Raw genomic sequence first — 18683 nt, 5'->3', positions numbered from 1 at the left:
TCTGAGAGGGAGTCTAGTATCTACTGTACTGTGTCTGAGAGATAGTCTAGTATCTACTGTACTCTGTCTGAGAGGGAGAGAGTCTAGTATCTACTGTACTGTGTCTGAGAGAGAGGGAGTCTAGTATCTACTGTACTGTGTCTGGGAGGGAGTCTAGTATCTACTGTACTGTGTCTGAGAGAGAGTCTAGTATCTACTGTACTGTGACTGAGAGTCTAGTATCTACTGTACTGTGTCTGAGAGAGAGTCTAGTATCTACTGTACTGTGTCTGAGAGTCTAGTATGTACTGCACTGTGACTGAGAGAGAGTCTAGTATCTACTGTACTGTGTCTGAGAGAGAGGGAGTCTAGTATCTACTGTACTGTGTCTGAGAGAGAGAGAGTCTAGTATCTACTGTACTGTGACTGAGAGAGAGTCTAATATCTACTGTACTGTGTCTGAGAGAGAGTCTAGTATCTACTGTACTGTGACTGAGAGTCTAGTATCTACTGTACTGTGTCTGAGAGTCTAGTATCTACTGTACTGTGACTGAGAGTATAGTATCTACTGTACTGTGTCTGAGAGAGAGTCTAGTATATACTGTACTGTGACTGAGAGTCTAGTATCTACTGTACTGTGTCTGAGAGTCTAGTATCTACTGTACTGTGACTGAGAGGGATTCTAGTATCTACTGTACTGTGACTGAGACTCTAGTATCTACTGTACTGTGACTGAGAGAGAGTCTAGTATCTACTGTACTGTGACTGAGAGTCTAGTATCTATTGTACTGTGTCTGAGAGGGAGTCTAGTATCTACTGTACTGTGTCTGAGAGTCTAGTATCTACTGTACTGTGTCTGAGAGTCTAGTATCTACTGTACTGTGTCTGAGAGAGAGTCTAGTATCTACTGTACTGTGTCTGAGAGAGAGTCTAGTATCTACTGTACTGTGTCTGAGAGGGAGAGTCTAGTATCTACTGTACTGTGTCTGAGAGGGAGGGAGTCTAGTATCTACTGTACTGTGACTGAGAGAGAGTCTAGTATCTACTGTACTGTGACTGAGAGAGAGTCTAGTATCTACTGTACTGTGTCTGAGAGAGAGTCTAGTATCTACTGTACTGTGACTGAGAGTCTAGTATCTATTGTACTGTGTCTGAGAGGGAGTCTAGTATCTACTGTACTGTGTCTGAGAGTCTAGTATCTACTGTACTGTGTCTGAGAGTCTAGTATCTACTGTACTGTGACTGAGAGAGAGTCTAGTATCTACTGTACTGTGACTGAGAGAGAGTCTAGTATCTACTGTACTGTGTCTGAGAGAGAGTCTAGTATCTACTGTACTGTGACTGAGAGGGAGTCTAGTATCTACTGTACTGTGACTGAGAGTCTAGTATCTACTGTACTGTGTCTGAGAGAGAGAGTCTAGTATCTACTGTACTGTGACTGAGAGGGAGTCTAGTATCTACTGTACTGTGACTGAGAGAGAGTCTAGTATCTACTGTACTGTGACTGAGAGTCTAGTATCTACTGTACTGTGTCTGAGAGTCTAGTATCTACTGTACTGTGTCTGAGAGTCTAGTATCTACTGTACTGTGACTGAGAGTCTAGTATCTACTGTACTGTGACTGAGAGTCTAGTATCTACTGTACTGTGTCTGAGAGAGAGTCTAGTATCTACTGTACTGTGTCTGAGAGTCTAGTATCTACTGTACTGTGTCTGAGAGTCTAGTATCTACTGTACTGTGTCTGAGAGAGAGAGTCTAGTAATTCCCTCTGATGACAGTGGAAGGTTGTGTAAACCAACAAGAGAGAAGAGGGAGAAAGATGTAATTAAATATAGATTAGGATCACAGCGTTGGCGCATGGCCTACTTTCATGATTTTTTTGTTGTTTTTTGAACGAGAACATTATACGACGTTTCTTCTCCCTGTTTATTTATTTTTTATTGTGAACTTGACTTTGAGACCATGTAGAGAGAAGAGAGGCCCCTTTTATGGCTGAGTTTTTATAGAGCATAGTCCTTGCAATGCCAAAGGTTCTGGGTTCGATTCCAACGGAGAGGGAGCCTGTATGAAAAATGTAAGCCCTAAATTCTATAAATCACTCTGGATGAGAGGGTATGACTGAAAAGGGAGTGAGTCTGACATGGGATAGGACAGAGTGTGTGTGTGTGTGTGTGTGTGTGTGTGTGTGTGTGTGTGTGTGTGTGTGTGTGTGTGTGTGTGTGTGTGTGTGTGTGTGTGTGTGTGTGTGTGTGTGTATCTCTGGGCTATGCTGTGTGCCAGACAGAGCAGTAAACCTTTGGGGGGGGGGGGGACGTACGTATGCAGCCTCATGTAACTGGTGGGAATCAAGTCTCCTGCTCGCCAAGAAAACAGAAACTGACGCGAGGTGCACTTACGTGTACACTGTTCCAGCTCAGTACTAGAGCTGATGTGGATGTTGTCTATCCAGATGTGTCCTCTATTGCTGTGTTCAAAGAAGCCCTCAATCACCACCTTGACAGAGAGAAAAAGAAGATTACAGACTTCATCGTTATCTCTGTGAAATAAATGACCCGTCACTAATCGAGAACATTAGGGGGGGGGGGTTGCGTCTGTATACCTGGTACTCTTTGGGTGACTGGGGCAGGATGGTACGACCCTCCTTCCACACGGGTCCCTGGTCTCCTCTGAGGGCCCAGAGCAGAGTCTCTTCCCGGTCGTTGTCTCTGAGGAGGATCCTGAGGGACCCTTGGCCCTGGTTCTCGGGCCCCTGGAGCTGGTAGTTGAAGAGCAGGCACATCGGGCCTTTCTCAGGCCCCACCGCGGGGCTCACCAGACGGGCTCGTTGTCTCTCTGTCCTGGGGCTGGCCTCGATGTGGAGGAAGTTACCCACGTCTGAAGGACAGGAACATAGAGAAATCAGAGTTAGATAGGACAATACAGTATGGAGTGTCCCCTAACCATCAATACAGTATGGAGTGTCCCCTAACCATAAATACAGTATGGAGTGTCCCCTAACCATCAATACAGTATGGAGTGTCCCCTAACCATAAATACAGTATGGAGTGTCCCCTAACCATCAATACAGTATGGCGTGTCCCCTAACCATCAATACAGTATGGCGTGTCCCCTAACCATCAATACAGTATGGAGTGTCCCCTAACCATCAATACAGTATGGACTGTCCCCTAACCATCAATACAGTATGGGGTGGCCCCTAACCATCAATACAGTATGGAGTGTCCCCTAACCATCAATACAGTATGGAGTGGCCCTTAACCATCAATACAGTATGGAGTATCCCTTAACCATCAATACAGTATGGAGTGTCCCCTAACCATCAATACAGTATGGCGTGTCCCCTAACCATCAATACAGTATGGAGTGTCCCCTAACCATCAATACAGTATGGACTGTCCCCTAACCATCAATACAGTATGGGGTGGCCCCTAACCATCAATACAGTATGGAGTGTCCCCTAACCATCAATACAGTATGGAGTGGCCCTTAACCATCAATACAGTATGGAGTATCCCTTAACCATCAATACAGTATGGAGTGTCCCCTAACCATCAATACAGTATGGAGTGTCCCCTAACCATCAATACAGTATGGAGTGTCCCCTAACCATCAATACAGTATGGAGTGTCCCCTAACCATCAATACAGTATGGAGTGTCCCCTAACCATCAATACGGTATGGAGTGTCCCCTAACCATCAATACAGTATGGAGTGTCCCCTAACCATCAATACAGTATGGGGTGTCCCCTAACCATAAATACAGTATGGAGTGTCCCCTAACCATCAATACAGTATGGGGTGTCCCCTAACCATCAATACAGTATGGAGTGTCCCCTAACCATCAATACAGTATGGAGTGTCCCCTAACCATCAATACAGTATCTCTCTCTCTCTCTCTCTCCCTCTCTCCCTCCCCTCCAGGAGGACCTGAGTCCTAGGACCATACCTCAGGACTGCCTGGCCTGATGACTCCTTGCTGTCCCCAGTCCACCTGGTCGTGCTGCTTCTCCAGTTTCAACTGTTCTGCCTGCGGCTATGGAACCCTGACCTGTTCACCGGACGTGCTGCCTTGTCCCGGACCTGCTGTTTTCAACTCTCTCTCTCTACCACACCTGCTGTCTCGACCTCTGAATGCTCGGCTATGACAAAGCCAACTGACATTTACTCCTGATGTACTGACCTGTTGTACATTTTACAACCCTGCTGGTCATCTATGAACGTTTGAGTATCTTAAAAAACAATCTGTCCTGAAATGGCCATGTTCTGTTATAATCTCCACCCGGCACAGCCAGAAGAGGACTGGCCACCCCTCATAGCCTGGTTCCTCTCTAGGTTTCTTCCTAGGTTCTGGCCTTTCTAGGGAGTTTTTCCTAGCCACCGTGCTTCTACACCTGCATTGCTTGCTGTTTGGGGGTTTTAGGCTGGTTTTCTGTACAGCACTTTGTGACATCTGCTGATGTAAAAAGGGCTTCATAAATACATTTGATTGATCGATTGATTGATAGCCTTTCTTCTCTCAAGAGCCGGGTCTGCCTACGACAGCGTCTCTTAATAGCAAGGTTATGCTCACTGTGTCTGTCTGGACATATAGACAAGGGTTTTGCTACTGTTTGGTCAGGTAACCTTCCACTGTGTGCCCACTGTTTAGGGCCAGATCGTATTATAATTTCATCTGTTTATTTTTGGTTAATTCTTTCCAGTTTTATAAATAGTTATCTTTTTGTTTTCTCATGATTTTGTTGGGTCTAATTGTGTTTTTTTTTTGTTTCGTTTTTTTTTTTTGTCCTGAGGGGACTCTGTGGAGTCTGTTTGTGTTTGTGAACAGAGCCCCAGGACCAGCTTGCTGAGGGGACTCTGTGGAGTCTGTTTGTGAACAGAGCCCCAGGACCAGCTGGCTGAGGGGACTCTTCTCCAGGTTCATCTCTCTGTAGATGAGGGCTTTGTGGTGGAATGTGGTGGCATCACTTCCTTTTTGGTGGTTGTTGAATTTAACAGCTCTTTTATAGATTTTGATAATTAGCGGTTATTGGCCTAAATCTGCTCTGCATGTTTGGGGTTTCGCGATGACCTTTTCTTTGAACACCATTATTTTTGTCTTACTGAGATTTACTGTCAGGGCCCAGGTCTGTCAGGGCCCAGGTCTGTCAGGGCCCAGGTCTGTCAGGGCCCAGGTCTGTCAGGGCCCAGGTCTGTCAGGTCTGTCAGGGCCCAGGTCTGTCAGGGCCCAGGTCTGTCAGGGCCCAGGTCTGTCAGAATCTGTGCAGAAGATCTAGGTGCTGCTGTAGGCCCTCCTTGGTTGGGGACAGAAGCACCAGATCATCAGCAAACAGTAGACATTTGACTTCTCTCTGTATCTCTCTGTCGCTCTCTGTATCCATCTGTCTCTCTCTCTCTCTCTGTCTCTCTCTCTGTCTCTTCCTCTGTCTCTTCCTCTGTCTCACCCTCTGTCTCACCCTCTGTCTCACCCTCTGTCTCACCCTCTGTCTCACCCTCTGTCTCTCTCTCTGTCTCTGTCTGTATCTCTCTGTCTGTTCCTCTGTCTCTTCCTCTGTCATCTCATCTCTATCACAATCTTAATCTCTTTCTCTTGATCTCTCTCTCTCTCTCTCTCTCTCTCTCTCTCTCTCATCATATTTCATAGTAGTTATAATCCTCTCAACCCCTCTATACCCCTCCCAGCCATAGAGAAGAGCTGAGTTATTGATATTATTTTACAGACGTTCTTTTCCAGTTAGATAAAACTTTGATGAATTAGAAACACATCAAGATGAATGAATTATAAATCAAGGTTGATGAGGAAGTAACTAACTATTTCTTCACAGTGACTGCCTCCCATTTGGCACCTTATTTCCTACATAGCGCACTACTTTTGTCCAGGGCCCATAGGGGCTATCTACAGAATAGGGAGCCATTTGGGACGCAGATAATATATAAAGTGCCTAAATTGCTCTTCTCTTTAATTAATACAGTCCAAACTTGTTTCTGTTTGATCCTGGGAAGGATAAATTAATTATTCTTCTTGTTGGGCTGAATCCCAAATGGCACCCTAGGGCCAATAAGGCTCTTGTCAAAAGTAGTGCACTATATACCGAGTAGGGTGCTATTTGGGAAGCAACCTTGATAGCTACATGCAGGACTTCTTAGCATAAAGCGATCGGCCTGCGAGGTAACTATCTGCAAGGAGGGAGTGCTAGGGGGATTGTTTTTCACAGGAATATGTTCTATACAGGAATATGTTCTCTACAGGAATATGTTCTCTCTCTACTGGAATATGTTCTCTACTGGAATATGTTCTCTACTGGAATATGTTCTCTACAGGAATATGTTCTCTACTGGAATATGTTCTCTACTGGAATATGTGCTCTACAGGAATATGTTCTCTACTGGAATATGTTCTCTACAGAAATATGTTCTCTACTGGAATATGTTCTCTACTGGAATATGTTCTCTACTGGAATATGTTCTCTCTCTACTGGAATATGTTCTCTCTCAACTGGAATATGTTCTCTCTACTGGAATATGTTATTCCATATTCCAACAGACCCGCCGTCCAACAGACCCGCCGTCCAACAGACCCGCCGTCTAACAGACCCGCCGTCCAACAGACCCGCCGTCCAGCAGACCCGCCGTCCGACAGACCCGCCGTCCGACAGACCCGCCGTCTGACAGACCCGCCGTCTGACAGACCCGCCGTCCGACAGACCCGCCGTCTGACAGACCCGCCGTCTAACAGACCCGCCGTCCAACAGACCCGCCGTCCAACAGACCCGCCGTCCAACAGACCTGCCGTTTAATGCCAAGCATATGCAAAGCTGTCATCAAGGCAAAAGATGGCTACTTTGAAGAATCTTAAACATAAAATAAAAATATACATTTTGATTTGTTTAACACTTTTGTGGTTACTACATGATTCCATATGCGTTATTTCATAGTTTTGATGTCTTCACTATTATTCTACGATGTAGAAAATAGTAAAAATAAAGAAAAACCCTTGAATGAGTAGTAGGTGTGTCCAAACTTTCGACTGGTACTGCGTATATAGCAATCAATTACTAAATGTACTGAACGTTCCTTTCAATCTTTTACCCAGATTTTAGCAGGGACGCAGAGAAGCATATTTAGTTAAAGAGAGCCATCAGTCAGGAGGATACAGACAGCTCAAGAGGTATGCTGAGATATGCAGAGAAATAGACCGTACATATTTTTCAAATAGAATTTCAGTTCTTTGGAAACTAAATCCCCCCCCAGCCATCCTCACGTACTTTGCACCTCCTTAGATTGTTGGGGTTCATGACGCCGCTGGTGTGTGTGTGTGTGTGTGTGTGTGTGTGTGTGTGTGTGTGTGTGTGTGTGTGTGTGTGTGTGTGTGTGTGTGTGTGTGTGTGTGTGTGTGTGTGTGTGTGTGTGTGTGTGTGTGTTGGTGTGTGACGAGGCTGGGGAGTTCAGACAGGAAAGTCAGGCCACGGGAGAAACAGGACTGGGCTGGGGCTCAGGAAGTAGAGGAAAGAGAGATGGGGGAGGGAGAAGGAAGCGAGAGAGAGAACAATAGCATCTTCGTGGTGTTAAGGCAGGGTTGTGGGTGCAGGGCCCATGGGACAGGAGATGTGGAGTTATGGAGAAGATACAGGTGGATAGAGGTGGATACAGGTGGATACAGGTGGATAGAGGTGGATAGAGGTGGATAGAGGTGGATACAGGTGGATAGAGGTGGATACAGGTGGATAGAGGTGGATACAGGTGGATACAGGTGGATAGAGGTGGATAGAGTTGGATAGAGGTGGATAGAGGTGGATACAGGTGAATACAGGTGGATAGAGGTGGATAGAGATGGATAGAGGTGGATAGAGGTGGATAGAGGTGGATACAGGTGGATACAGGTGGATAGAGGTGGATACAGGTGGATACAGGTGGATAGAGATGGATAGAGGTGGATACAGGTCGATAGAGGTGGATAGAGGTGGATACAGGTGGATACAGGTGGATAGAGGTGGATAGAGGGGGATACAGGTCGATAGAGGTGGATAGAGGTGGATACAGGTGGATAGAGGTGGATAGAGGGGGATACAGGTGGATACAGGTGGATACAGGTTGATACAGGTGGATACAGGTGGATATAGGTGGATACAGGTGGATAGAGGTGGATACAGGTGGATAGAGGTGGATACAGGTGGATACAGGCGGATAGAGGCGGATAGAGGCGGATACAGGCGGATAGAGGTAGATACAGGTGGATACAGGTAGATAGAGGTGGATACAGGTGGATAGAGGTGGATAGAGGTGGATAGAGGTGGATAGAGGTGGATACAGGTGGATAGAGGTGGATACAGGTGGATAGAGGTAGATAGAGGTGGATAGAGGTGGATACAGGTGGATACAGGTGGATAGAGGTAGATAGAGGTGGATAGAGGTGGATACAGGTGGATAGAGGTAGATAGAAGTGGATAGTGGTAGATAGAGGTGGAGTGACAGAAGGGCATTGTAATGGTGGCCAGCAGTCTAAGGCACTGCATGTCAGTGCTAGAGACGTCACTACAGACCCTGGTTCGATTCCAGGCTGTATCACAACCAGGCCGTGATTGGGAGTGCCATACGGCGGCGCACAATTGGCCCAGCATTTTCCGGGTTTAGAGGAGGATAGAGGCGGGTTTGGGTTTGACCGGGAAAGGCCGTCATTGTAAATAAGAATGTGTTCTTAACTGATTTGCCAAGTTAAATAAAGGTTAGATAGAGGTAAAATAGAGGTTAAATAAAGGTTAAATAGAGGTTAGATAGAGGTTAGATAGAGGTTAGATAGAGGTTAAATAGAGGTTAGATAGAGGTTAGATAGAGGTAAAATAGAGGTTAGATAGAGGTAAAATAGAGGTTAAATAGAGGTTAGATAGAGATTAGATAGAGGTAAAATAGAGGTTAGATAGAGGTAAAATAGAGGTTAAATAGAGGTTAGATAGAGGTTAGATAGAGGTAAAATAGAGGTTAAATAGAGGTTAGATAGAGGTTAGATAGAGGTTAGATAAAGGTTAAATAGAGGTTAGATAGAGGTTAAATAGAGGTTAGATAGAGGTTAGATAGAGATTAGATAGAGGTTAGATAGAGGTAAAATAGAGGTTAGATAGAGGTAAAATAGAGGTTAAATAGAGGTTAGATAGAGGTTAGATAGAGTTAAAATAGAGGTTAAATAGAGGTTAGATAGAGGTTAGATAAAGGTTAAATAGAGGTTAGATAGAGGTTAGATAGAGGTTAGATAGAGGTTAGATAGAGGTAAAATAGAGGTTAAATAGAGGTTAGATAGAGGTTAGATAGAGGTAAAATAGAGGTTAGATAGAGGTAAAATAGAGGTAAAATAGAGGTTAGATAGAGGTTAGATAGAGGTTAGATAGAGGTTAGATAGAGGTTAAATAGAGGTTAGAAAGAGGTTAGATAGAGGTTAGATAGAGGTTAAATAGAGGTTAAATAGAGGTTAAATAGAGGTTAGATAGAGGTTAGATAGAGGTTAGATAGAGTTTAAATAAAGGTTAGATAGAGGTTAGATAGAGGTTAGATAGAGGTTAAATAAAGGTTAGATAGAGGTTAAATAGAGGTTAGATAGAGGTTAAATAGAGGTTAGATAGAGCGTGGATGGGGCAGAAGGCCCTACTGTACACTGCCATAAAGAGGGATACACATTACTGTGGACCTTATAGATAAGGACCTGATAAATACGCCTACAAATGATGCAGCCATTAGGCCATATTCCAACGCAGAATATATACCTAAGCAGAGACGCCCCATTTCAGCATGACAGATCCACAATCCAAAAACCAGGTGTCACCTCTCTATAAAGGGCAGTAGTCAGTGTGACCTCCTCTCCAGCGATAACCAGATAACCATAATAAAACCAGGTGTCACCTCTCTTAAAAAGGGCAGTAGTCGGTGTGTCTCCTCTCCAGCGATAACCAGATGACTGTAAATGTGAGCGGTACTGACCGTCTTTGGGCAGAGAGAGAGGTAGATCCAGACTAGGTGTTCGACCAGACGAGAGGCTGCCGCTGTGGAGAGACCATCTCAGCTCTGACACGCTGTCTAGGATCCAGCCACACAGGCTGGACTCAAAGTCACACAGACCGCCCAGAGACCACACGGTAGTGCCTAGAGAGGAGAGAGGAGAGAGAGAGAGAGAACAAGATAAGTTAAACCCATTACATTTAGCCTAGTTCCTACCATGGTGCTGTGTTACTTCCACGTTTCCTACACTACTTTCTGGGAGAACTCACAGCCATGGCATTGAATGAGGCTTGTTAGCGATTAGCATGCAGCGTTAGCGCTGAGCCCTGACGCCTACTGATAGAGGTCAAGATTATAGATTAGACAACAGGAGTGCTAGGCTAACGCTAGCTACAGTTAGCCTCATCAGCATGGAGCCCTACACCCTGGAATCACCCCTCAGCAATCAGCAGAGGAGAAGAGAGGAGCAGAGACACGCACAAACAGCATAATGTTAGCATTATAATGTTAACATCATAATGTTAGCAGCATAATGTTAGTTAGCATCGTAATGTTAGCATTATAATGTTAGCATTATAATGTTACCAGCATAATGTTAGCATTATAATGTTAGCAGCATAATGTTAGCATTATAATGTTAACAGCATAATGTTAGCAGCATAATGTTAGCAGCATAATGTTAGCATTATAATATTAACAGCATAATGTTAGTGTCATAATGTTAACAGCATAATGTTAGCAGCATAATGTTAGCAGCATAATGTTAGCATTATAATATTAACAGCATAATGTTAGTGTCATAATGTTAGCAGCATAATGTAAGCAGCATAATGTTAGTTAGCATCGTAATGTTAACAGCATAATGTTAGTTAGCATCGTAATGTTAGCATTATAATGTTAGCAGCATAATGTTAGTTAGCATCGTAATGTTAGTTAGCATTATGATGTTAACAGCATAACATTATTGTCATAATGTTAGCAGCATAATGTTAGCATCATAATGTTAGCAGCATAATGTAAGCATTATAATGTTAACAGCATAATGTTAGTTAGCATCGTAATGTTAACAGCATAATGTTAGTTAGCATTATAATGTTAACAGCATAACGTTATTGTCATAATGTTAGCATCATAATGTTAGCAGCATAATGTTAGCATCATAATGTTAGCATCATAATGTTAGCGTCATAATGTTAGTGTCATAATGTTAGCATCATCGTGCGTACGGCTCAGTACATCACTGGGGCCAAGCTACCTGCAATCCAGGACCTCTATACCAGGCGGTGTCAGAGGAAGGCCCCTAGCCACCTTAGTCATAGACTGTTCTCTCTGCTATCGCACGGCAAGAGGTGCTGGAGCGCCAAGTCTCTGTTTATCATCTATGCATAATCACTTTATTAACTCTAACTACATGTACATATTACCTCAATTACCTCGACTACCCAGCACATTGACTCTGTACCGGTACCCCCTGTATATAGCCTCCACATTGACTCTGTACCGTAATACCCTGTATATAGCCTCCACATTGACTCTGTACCGGTACCCCCTGTATATATAGCCTCCACATTGACTCTGTACCGTAATACCCTGTATATAGCCTCCATATTGACTCTGTACCGGTACCCCCTGTATATAGCCTCCACATTGACTCTGTACCGGTACCAACTGTCTATAGCCTCCATATTGACTCTGTACCGGTACCCCCTGTATATAGCCTCCACATTGACTCTGTACCGTAATACCCTGTATATAGCCTCCACATTGACTCTGTACCGGTACCCCCTGTATATATAGCCTCCACATTGACTCTGTACCGTAATACCCTGTATATAGCCTCCATATTGACTCTGTACCGGTACCCCCTGTATATAGCCTCCACATTGACTCTGTACCGGTACCAACTGTATATAGCCTCCATATTGACTCTGTACCGGTACCCCCTGTATATAGCCTCCACATTGACTCTGTACCGGTACCCCCTGTATATAGCCTCCACATTGACTCTGTACCGGTACCCCCTGTATATGGCCTCCACATTGACTCTGTACCGGCACCCCCTGTATATAGCCTCCACATTGACTCTGTACCAGTACCCCCTGTATATAGCCTCCACATTGACTCTATACCGTAATACACTGTATATAGCCTCCACATTGACTCTGTACCGGTACCCCCTGTATATAGCCTCCACATTGACTCTGTACCAGTACCCCCTGTATATGGCCTCCACATTGACTCTGTACCGGCACCCCCTGTATATAGCCTCCACATTGACTCTGTACCGGTACCCCCTGTATATAGCCTCCACATTGACTCTATACCGTAATACCCTGTATATAGCCTCCACATTGACTCTGTACCGGTACCCCCTGTATATAGCCTCCACATTGACTCTGTACCGTAATACCCTGTATATAGCCTCCACATTGACTCTGTACCGTAATACCCTGTATATAGCCTCCACATTGACTCTGTACCGGTACCCCCTGTATATGACCTCCACATTGACTCTGTACCGTAATACCCTGTATATAGCCTCCACATTGACTCTGTACCGTAATACCCTGTATATAGCCTCCACATTGACTCTGTACCGGTACCCCCTGTATATAGCCTCAAAATTGACTCTGTACCGATACCCCCTGTATATAGCCTCCACATTGACTCTGTACCGTAATACCCTGTATATAGCCTCCACATTGACTCAGTACCGGTACCCCCTGTATATAGCCTCCACATTGACTCTGTACCGTAATACCCTGTATATAGCCTCCACATTGACTCTGTACCGTAATACCCTGTATATAGCCTCCACATTGACTCTGTACCGTAATACCCTGTATATAGCCTCCACATTGACTCTGTACCGTAATACCCTGTATATAGCCTCCACATTGACTCTGTACCGTAATACCCTGTATATAGCCTCCACATTGACTCTGTACCGTAATACCCTGTATATAGCCTCCACATTGACTCTGTACCGTAATACCCTGTATATAGCCTCCACATTGACTCTGTACCGTAATACCCTGTATATAGCCTCCACATTGACTCTGTACCGTAATACCCTGTATATAGCCTCCACATTGACTCTATACCGCAATACCCTGTATATAGCCTCCACATTGACTCTGTACCGGTACCCCTTGTATATAGCCTCCACATTGACTCTGTACCGGTACCCCCTGTATATGGCCTCCACATTGACTCTGTACCGGCACCCCCTGTATATATCCTCCACATTGACTCTGTACCGGTACCCCCTGTATATAGCCTCCACATTGACTCTATACCGTAATACCCTGTATATAGCCTCCACATTGACTCTGTACCGGTACCCCCTGTATATAGCCTCCACATTGACTCTGTACCGTAATACCCTGTATATAGCCTCCACATTGACTCTGTACCGTAATACCCTGTATATAGCCTCCACATTGACTCTGTACCGGTACCCCCTGTATATGACCTCCACATTGACTCTGTACCGTAATACCCTGTATATAGCCTCCACATTGACTCTGTACCGTAATACCCTGTATATAGCCTCCACATTGACTCTGTACCGGTACCCCCTGTATATTTAGCCTCCACATTGACTCTGTACCGATACCCCCTGTATATAGCCTCCACATTGACTCTGTACCGGTACCCCCTGTATATGACCTCCACATTGACTCTGTACCGTAATACCCTGTATATAGCCTCCACATTGACTCTGTACCGTAATACCCTGTATATAGCCTCCACATTGACTCTGTACCGTAATACCCTGTATATAGCCTCCACATTGACTCTGTACCGTAATACCCTGTATATAGCCTCCACATTGACTCTGTACCGTAATACCCTGTATATGACCTCCACATTGACTCTGTACCGTAATACCCTGTATATAGCCTCCACATTGACTCTGTACCGTAACACCCTGTATATAGCCTCCACATTGACTCTGTACCGTAATACCCTGTATATAGCCTCCACATTGACTCTGTACCGTAATACCCTGTATATAGCCTCCACATTGACTCTGTACCGTAATACCCTGTATATAGCCTCCACATTGACTCTGTACCGTAATACCCTGTATATAGCCTCCACATTGACTCTGTACCGTAATACCCTGTATATATCCTCCACATTGACTCTGTACCGTAATACCCTGTATATAGCCTCCACATTGACTCTGTACCGGTACCCCCTGTATATGACCTCCACATTGACTCTGTACCGTAATACCCTGTATATAGCCTCCACATTGACTCTGTACCGTAATACCCTGTATATAGCCTCCACATTGACTCTGTACCGTAATACCCTGTATATAGCCTCCACATTGACTCTGTACCGTAATACCCTGTATATAGCCTCCACATTGACTCTGTACCGTAATACCCTGTATATGACCTCCACATTGACTCTGTAACGTAACACCCTGTATATAGCCTCCACATTGACTCTGTACCGTAACACCCTGTATATAGCCTCCACATTGACTCTGTACCGTAATACCCTGTATATAGCCTCCACATTGACTCTGTACCGTAATACCCTGTATATAGCCTCCACATTGACTCTGTACCGTAATACCCTGTATATAGCCTCCACATTGACTCTGTACCGTAATACCCTGTATATAGCCTCCACATTGACTCTGTACCGTAATACCCTGTATATGACCTCCACATTGACTCTGTACCGTAACACCCTGTATATAGCCTCCACATTGACTCTGTACCGTAATACCCTGTATATAGCCTCCACATTGACTCTGTACCGTAATACCCTGTATATAGCCTCCATATTGACTCTGTACCGTAATACCCTGTATATAGCCTCCACATTGACTCTGTACCGTAATACCCTGTATATAGCCTCCACATTGACTCTGTACCGTAATACCCTGTATATAGCCTCCACATTGACTCTGTACCGTAATACCCTGTATATAGCCTCCACATTGACTCTGTACCGTAATACCCTGTATATAGCCTCCACATTGACTCTGTACCGTAATACCCTGTATATAGCCTCCACATTGACTCTGTACCGTAATACCCTGTATATTCCACATTGACTCTGTACCGTAATACCCTGTATATAGCCTCCACATTGACTCTGTACCGTAATACCCCTGTATATAGCCTCCACATTGACTCTGTACCGTAATACCCTGTATATAGCCTCCACATTGACTCTGTACCGTAATACCCTGTATATGACCTCCACATTGACTCTGTACCGTAACACCCTGTATATAGCCTCCACATTGACTCTGTACCGTAATACCCTGTATATAGCCTCCACATTGACTCTGTACCGTAATACCCTGTATATAGCCTCCACATTGACTCTGTACCGTAATACCCTGTATATAGCCTCCACATTGACTCTGTACCGTAATACCCTGTATATAGCCTCCACATTGACTCTGTACCGTAATACCCTGTATATAGCCTCCACATTGACTCTGTACCGTAATACCCTGTATATAGCCTCCACATTGACTCTGTACCGTAATACCCTGTATATAGCCTCCACATTGACTCTGTACCGTAATACCCTGTATATAGCCTCCACATTGACTCTGTACCGTAATACCCTGTATATAGCCTCCACATTGACTCTGTACCGGCACCCCCTGTATATAGCCTCCACATTGACTCTGTACCGTAATACCCTGTATATGACCTCCACATTGACTCTGTACCGTAATACCCTGTATATGACCTCCACATTGACTCTGTACCGTTATACCCTGTATATAGCCTCCACATTGACTCTGTACCGTAATACCCTGTATATAGCCTCCACATTGACTCTGTACCGTAATACCCTGTATATAGCCTCCACATTGACTCTGTACCGTAATACCCTGTATATAGCCTCCACATTGACTCTGTACCGTAATACCCTGTATATAGCCTCCACATTGACTCTGTACCGTAATACCCTGTATATAGCCTCCACATTGACTCTGTACCGTAATACCCTGTATATGACCTCCACATTGACTCTGTACCGTAACACCCTGTATATAGCCTCCACATTGACTCTGTACCGTAACACCCTGTATATAGCCTCCACATTGACTCTGTACCGTAATACCCTGTATATAGCCTCCACATTGACTCTGTACCGTAATACCCTGTATATAGACTCGCTACTGTTATTTTACTGCTGCTGTTTAATTATTTGTTACCTTTATTTCTTTTTTTTTTGTAGGTATTTTTCTTAAAACTGCATTGTTGGTCAAGAGCTTGTAAGTAAGCATTTCATTGTAAGGTTGTATTCTGTTATCCTGTTGTATTCAGCGCATGTGACAAATAAAATTTGATATAGATTTTTGTTACATTTTGAATTCGATCATAATGTTAGCATCATCATGTCTCAGACACCTGCAGTTACATGCTATAAGAGAGACAGTTCATTTTTGGGACGGAGCGTCAGGCTACCCAGCTAATAGTTAAAAACACACACAGGAGACTAACCACAGCCTCACTGGAGCAGAGGACAGGTAGCTCAATCAATGATGCTGATCAGACAGATCGTGATCAATACGTATCTGAGCCTTACACCACAGTGAGGCCCTGTAGCCCTGTGTGCGTGTTTTACAGCGTGTAATTACCTGGTCCTCTCGAGGCAGCGGTGGTCTCCTCTAGTCTGGGCAGGGTGGTTGTGGCAGTGTCAGGAAGAGTAGTCATTTCTGTAGAGAGAAGAAAAGAGCAAGAGAGGAAGATTACTTTATAGTACAATTGTACACAAGGTTCAACGGAAATTAGATCTCTGCTTTACCCTAAACCCCTGAGAACCAACAACAGAGTCTGTGCCATATCATATCATACCAGGGAGGTAGGGAGGTAAACAGTAGTGTAAACAACAACACATCTCTACCGTGTGAGGTCGTAAGTGTAAACAACAACACATCTCTACCGTGTGAGGTCGTAAGTGTAAACAACAACACATCTCTACCGTGTGAGGTCGTAAGTGTAAACAACAACACATCTCTACCGTGTGAGGTCGTAAGTGTAAACAACAACACATCTCTACCGTGTGAGGTCGTAAGTGTAAACAACAACACATCTCTACCGTGTGAGGTCGTAAGTGTAAACAACAACACATCTCTACCGTGTGAGGTCGTAAGTGTAAACAACAACACATCTCTACCGTGTGAGGTCGTAAGTGTAAACAACAACACATCTCTACCGTGTGAGGTCGTTGTGTAAACAACAACACATCTCTACGGGGTGAGGTCGGGAGGTAGGGAGGTAGGTAGGGAGGACGGGAGGTGGGGAGGTAGGGAGGTGGGAGGTAGGGAGGGAGGTAGGGAGGACGGGAGGTGGGGAGGTAGGGAGGTGGGAGGTAGGGAGGGAGGTAGGGAGGACGGGAGGTGGGGAGGTAGGGAGGTAGGGAGTTGGGGAGGTAGGGAGGTAGGGAGGTAGGGAGGGAGGGAGGTAGGAAGGGAGGGAGGTAGAGATCATCAGTACACACATCCCTCTATTATGGATGTTCTGCTCTCAGTGACATGGCAGCCTGCAGCATCACACAGTGTTGAGCCAACGCACCACAGAACACTCCCTGTCTGTCTGTCTGTCTGTCTGTCTGTCTGTCTGTCTGTCTGTCTGTCTGTCTGTCTGTCTGTCTGTCTGTCTGTCTGTCTGTCTGTCTGTCTGTCTGTCTGTCTGTCTGTCTGTCTCTCTCTCTCTGTCTCTCTCTGTCTCTCCCTCTCTCTCTGTCTCTCTGTCTGTCTCTGTCTATCTCTCTCTGTCTCTCTCTGTCTCTCTCTCTCTCTCTCTCTCTGTCTCTCCCTCTCTCTCTCTGTCTCTCTCTGCACCATAGAAGGGAAACCACTGTCACAGTACTGTCACACACACAAACATATACAGAAGCACTCACTCACTCACTCACTCACTCACTCACTCACTCACTCACTCACTCACTCACTCACTCACTCACTCACTCACTCACTCACTCACTCACTCACTCACTCACTCACTCACTCACTCACTCACTCACTCACTCACTCACTCACTCACTCACTCACTCACTCACTCACTCTTTCTCATGCTCTCATTCTCTTTCTCTCTTGCTCAATACAGCTGGAAACTATCTCAGAGCCTGTGTGCAAACTGTTTAAAGAATGCTAACTGAGGATAAAACCAGTCCTTATTGGGACCAGCAGGCTGTTGGCGTACGTGCATGTGCGTGTGTTTGTGAGAGAGGGAGAGGATGACGTAAAGGGAACAGAAATACCAGCACCTGGAGGAATCACCCCACGGTACCTTGGTCTAGTGAGTTAGGGTGACAGCCCCCCCCATTTTGTCCCTTTGTCCCACAATAAACATTTTATCAACAAATTGAAACAGATGTTGTTGAGATCTGATATTCTGCGCATCGCAAGACGAGACTTGTCAATGTCATATCGTTTGTTAAATCCTTTCGGGCAACATTCCAGCTGAACTTGGAGAGGGCTGTTAATTACTTACAAAAAACGGTTTTAACTAAGACCTACAATATATATATATATATAATATATATATATATATATATATATATATATATATATATATATATATATATATATGTATATCTGTATTAGTAGTGTTGGTGTTTATCTGTATTAGTAGTGTTGGTGTCTCTCTGTATTAGTAGTGTTGGTGTCTCTCTGTATTAGTAGTGTTGGTGTCTCTCTGTATTAGTAGTGTTGGTGTTTATCTG

General features: G+C 44.6%; 1 protein-coding gene across 2 annotated transcripts in view; it reads right to left on the bottom strand.

Moving 5' to 3' along the window:
- LOC106582529 (neuropilin-2) overlaps window positions 1–18683 on the bottom strand; it is a 258981-nt gene that overhangs the window by 46203 nt on the left and 194095 nt on the right. For both annotated transcript variants that reach the window (XM_045704914.2, XM_045704915.2), the window contains exons 12-15: window positions 16594–16671; window positions 9942–10103; window positions 2578–2852; window positions 2375–2471 (exon numbers count right to left, since the gene is read on the bottom strand). In XM_045704914.2, coding sequence (XP_045560870.2) covers window positions 2375–2471; window positions 2578–2852; window positions 9942–10103; window positions 16594–16671 — 612 coding nt within the window. The remainder of the gene's footprint in view (window positions 1–2374; window positions 2472–2577; window positions 2853–9941; window positions 10104–16593; window positions 16672–18683) is intronic.

The sequence above is a fragment of the Salmo salar genome, chromosome 21 (assembly GCF_965601325.2).
Source record: "Salmo salar chromosome 21, fSalSal1, whole genome shotgun sequence".
Lineage (NCBI taxonomy): Eukaryota > Metazoa > Chordata > Actinopteri > Salmoniformes > Salmonidae > Salmo > Salmo salar.
Note: the sequence above shows the minus strand (reverse complement) of the source record. Positions and strands in the feature narration are given on the sequence as shown.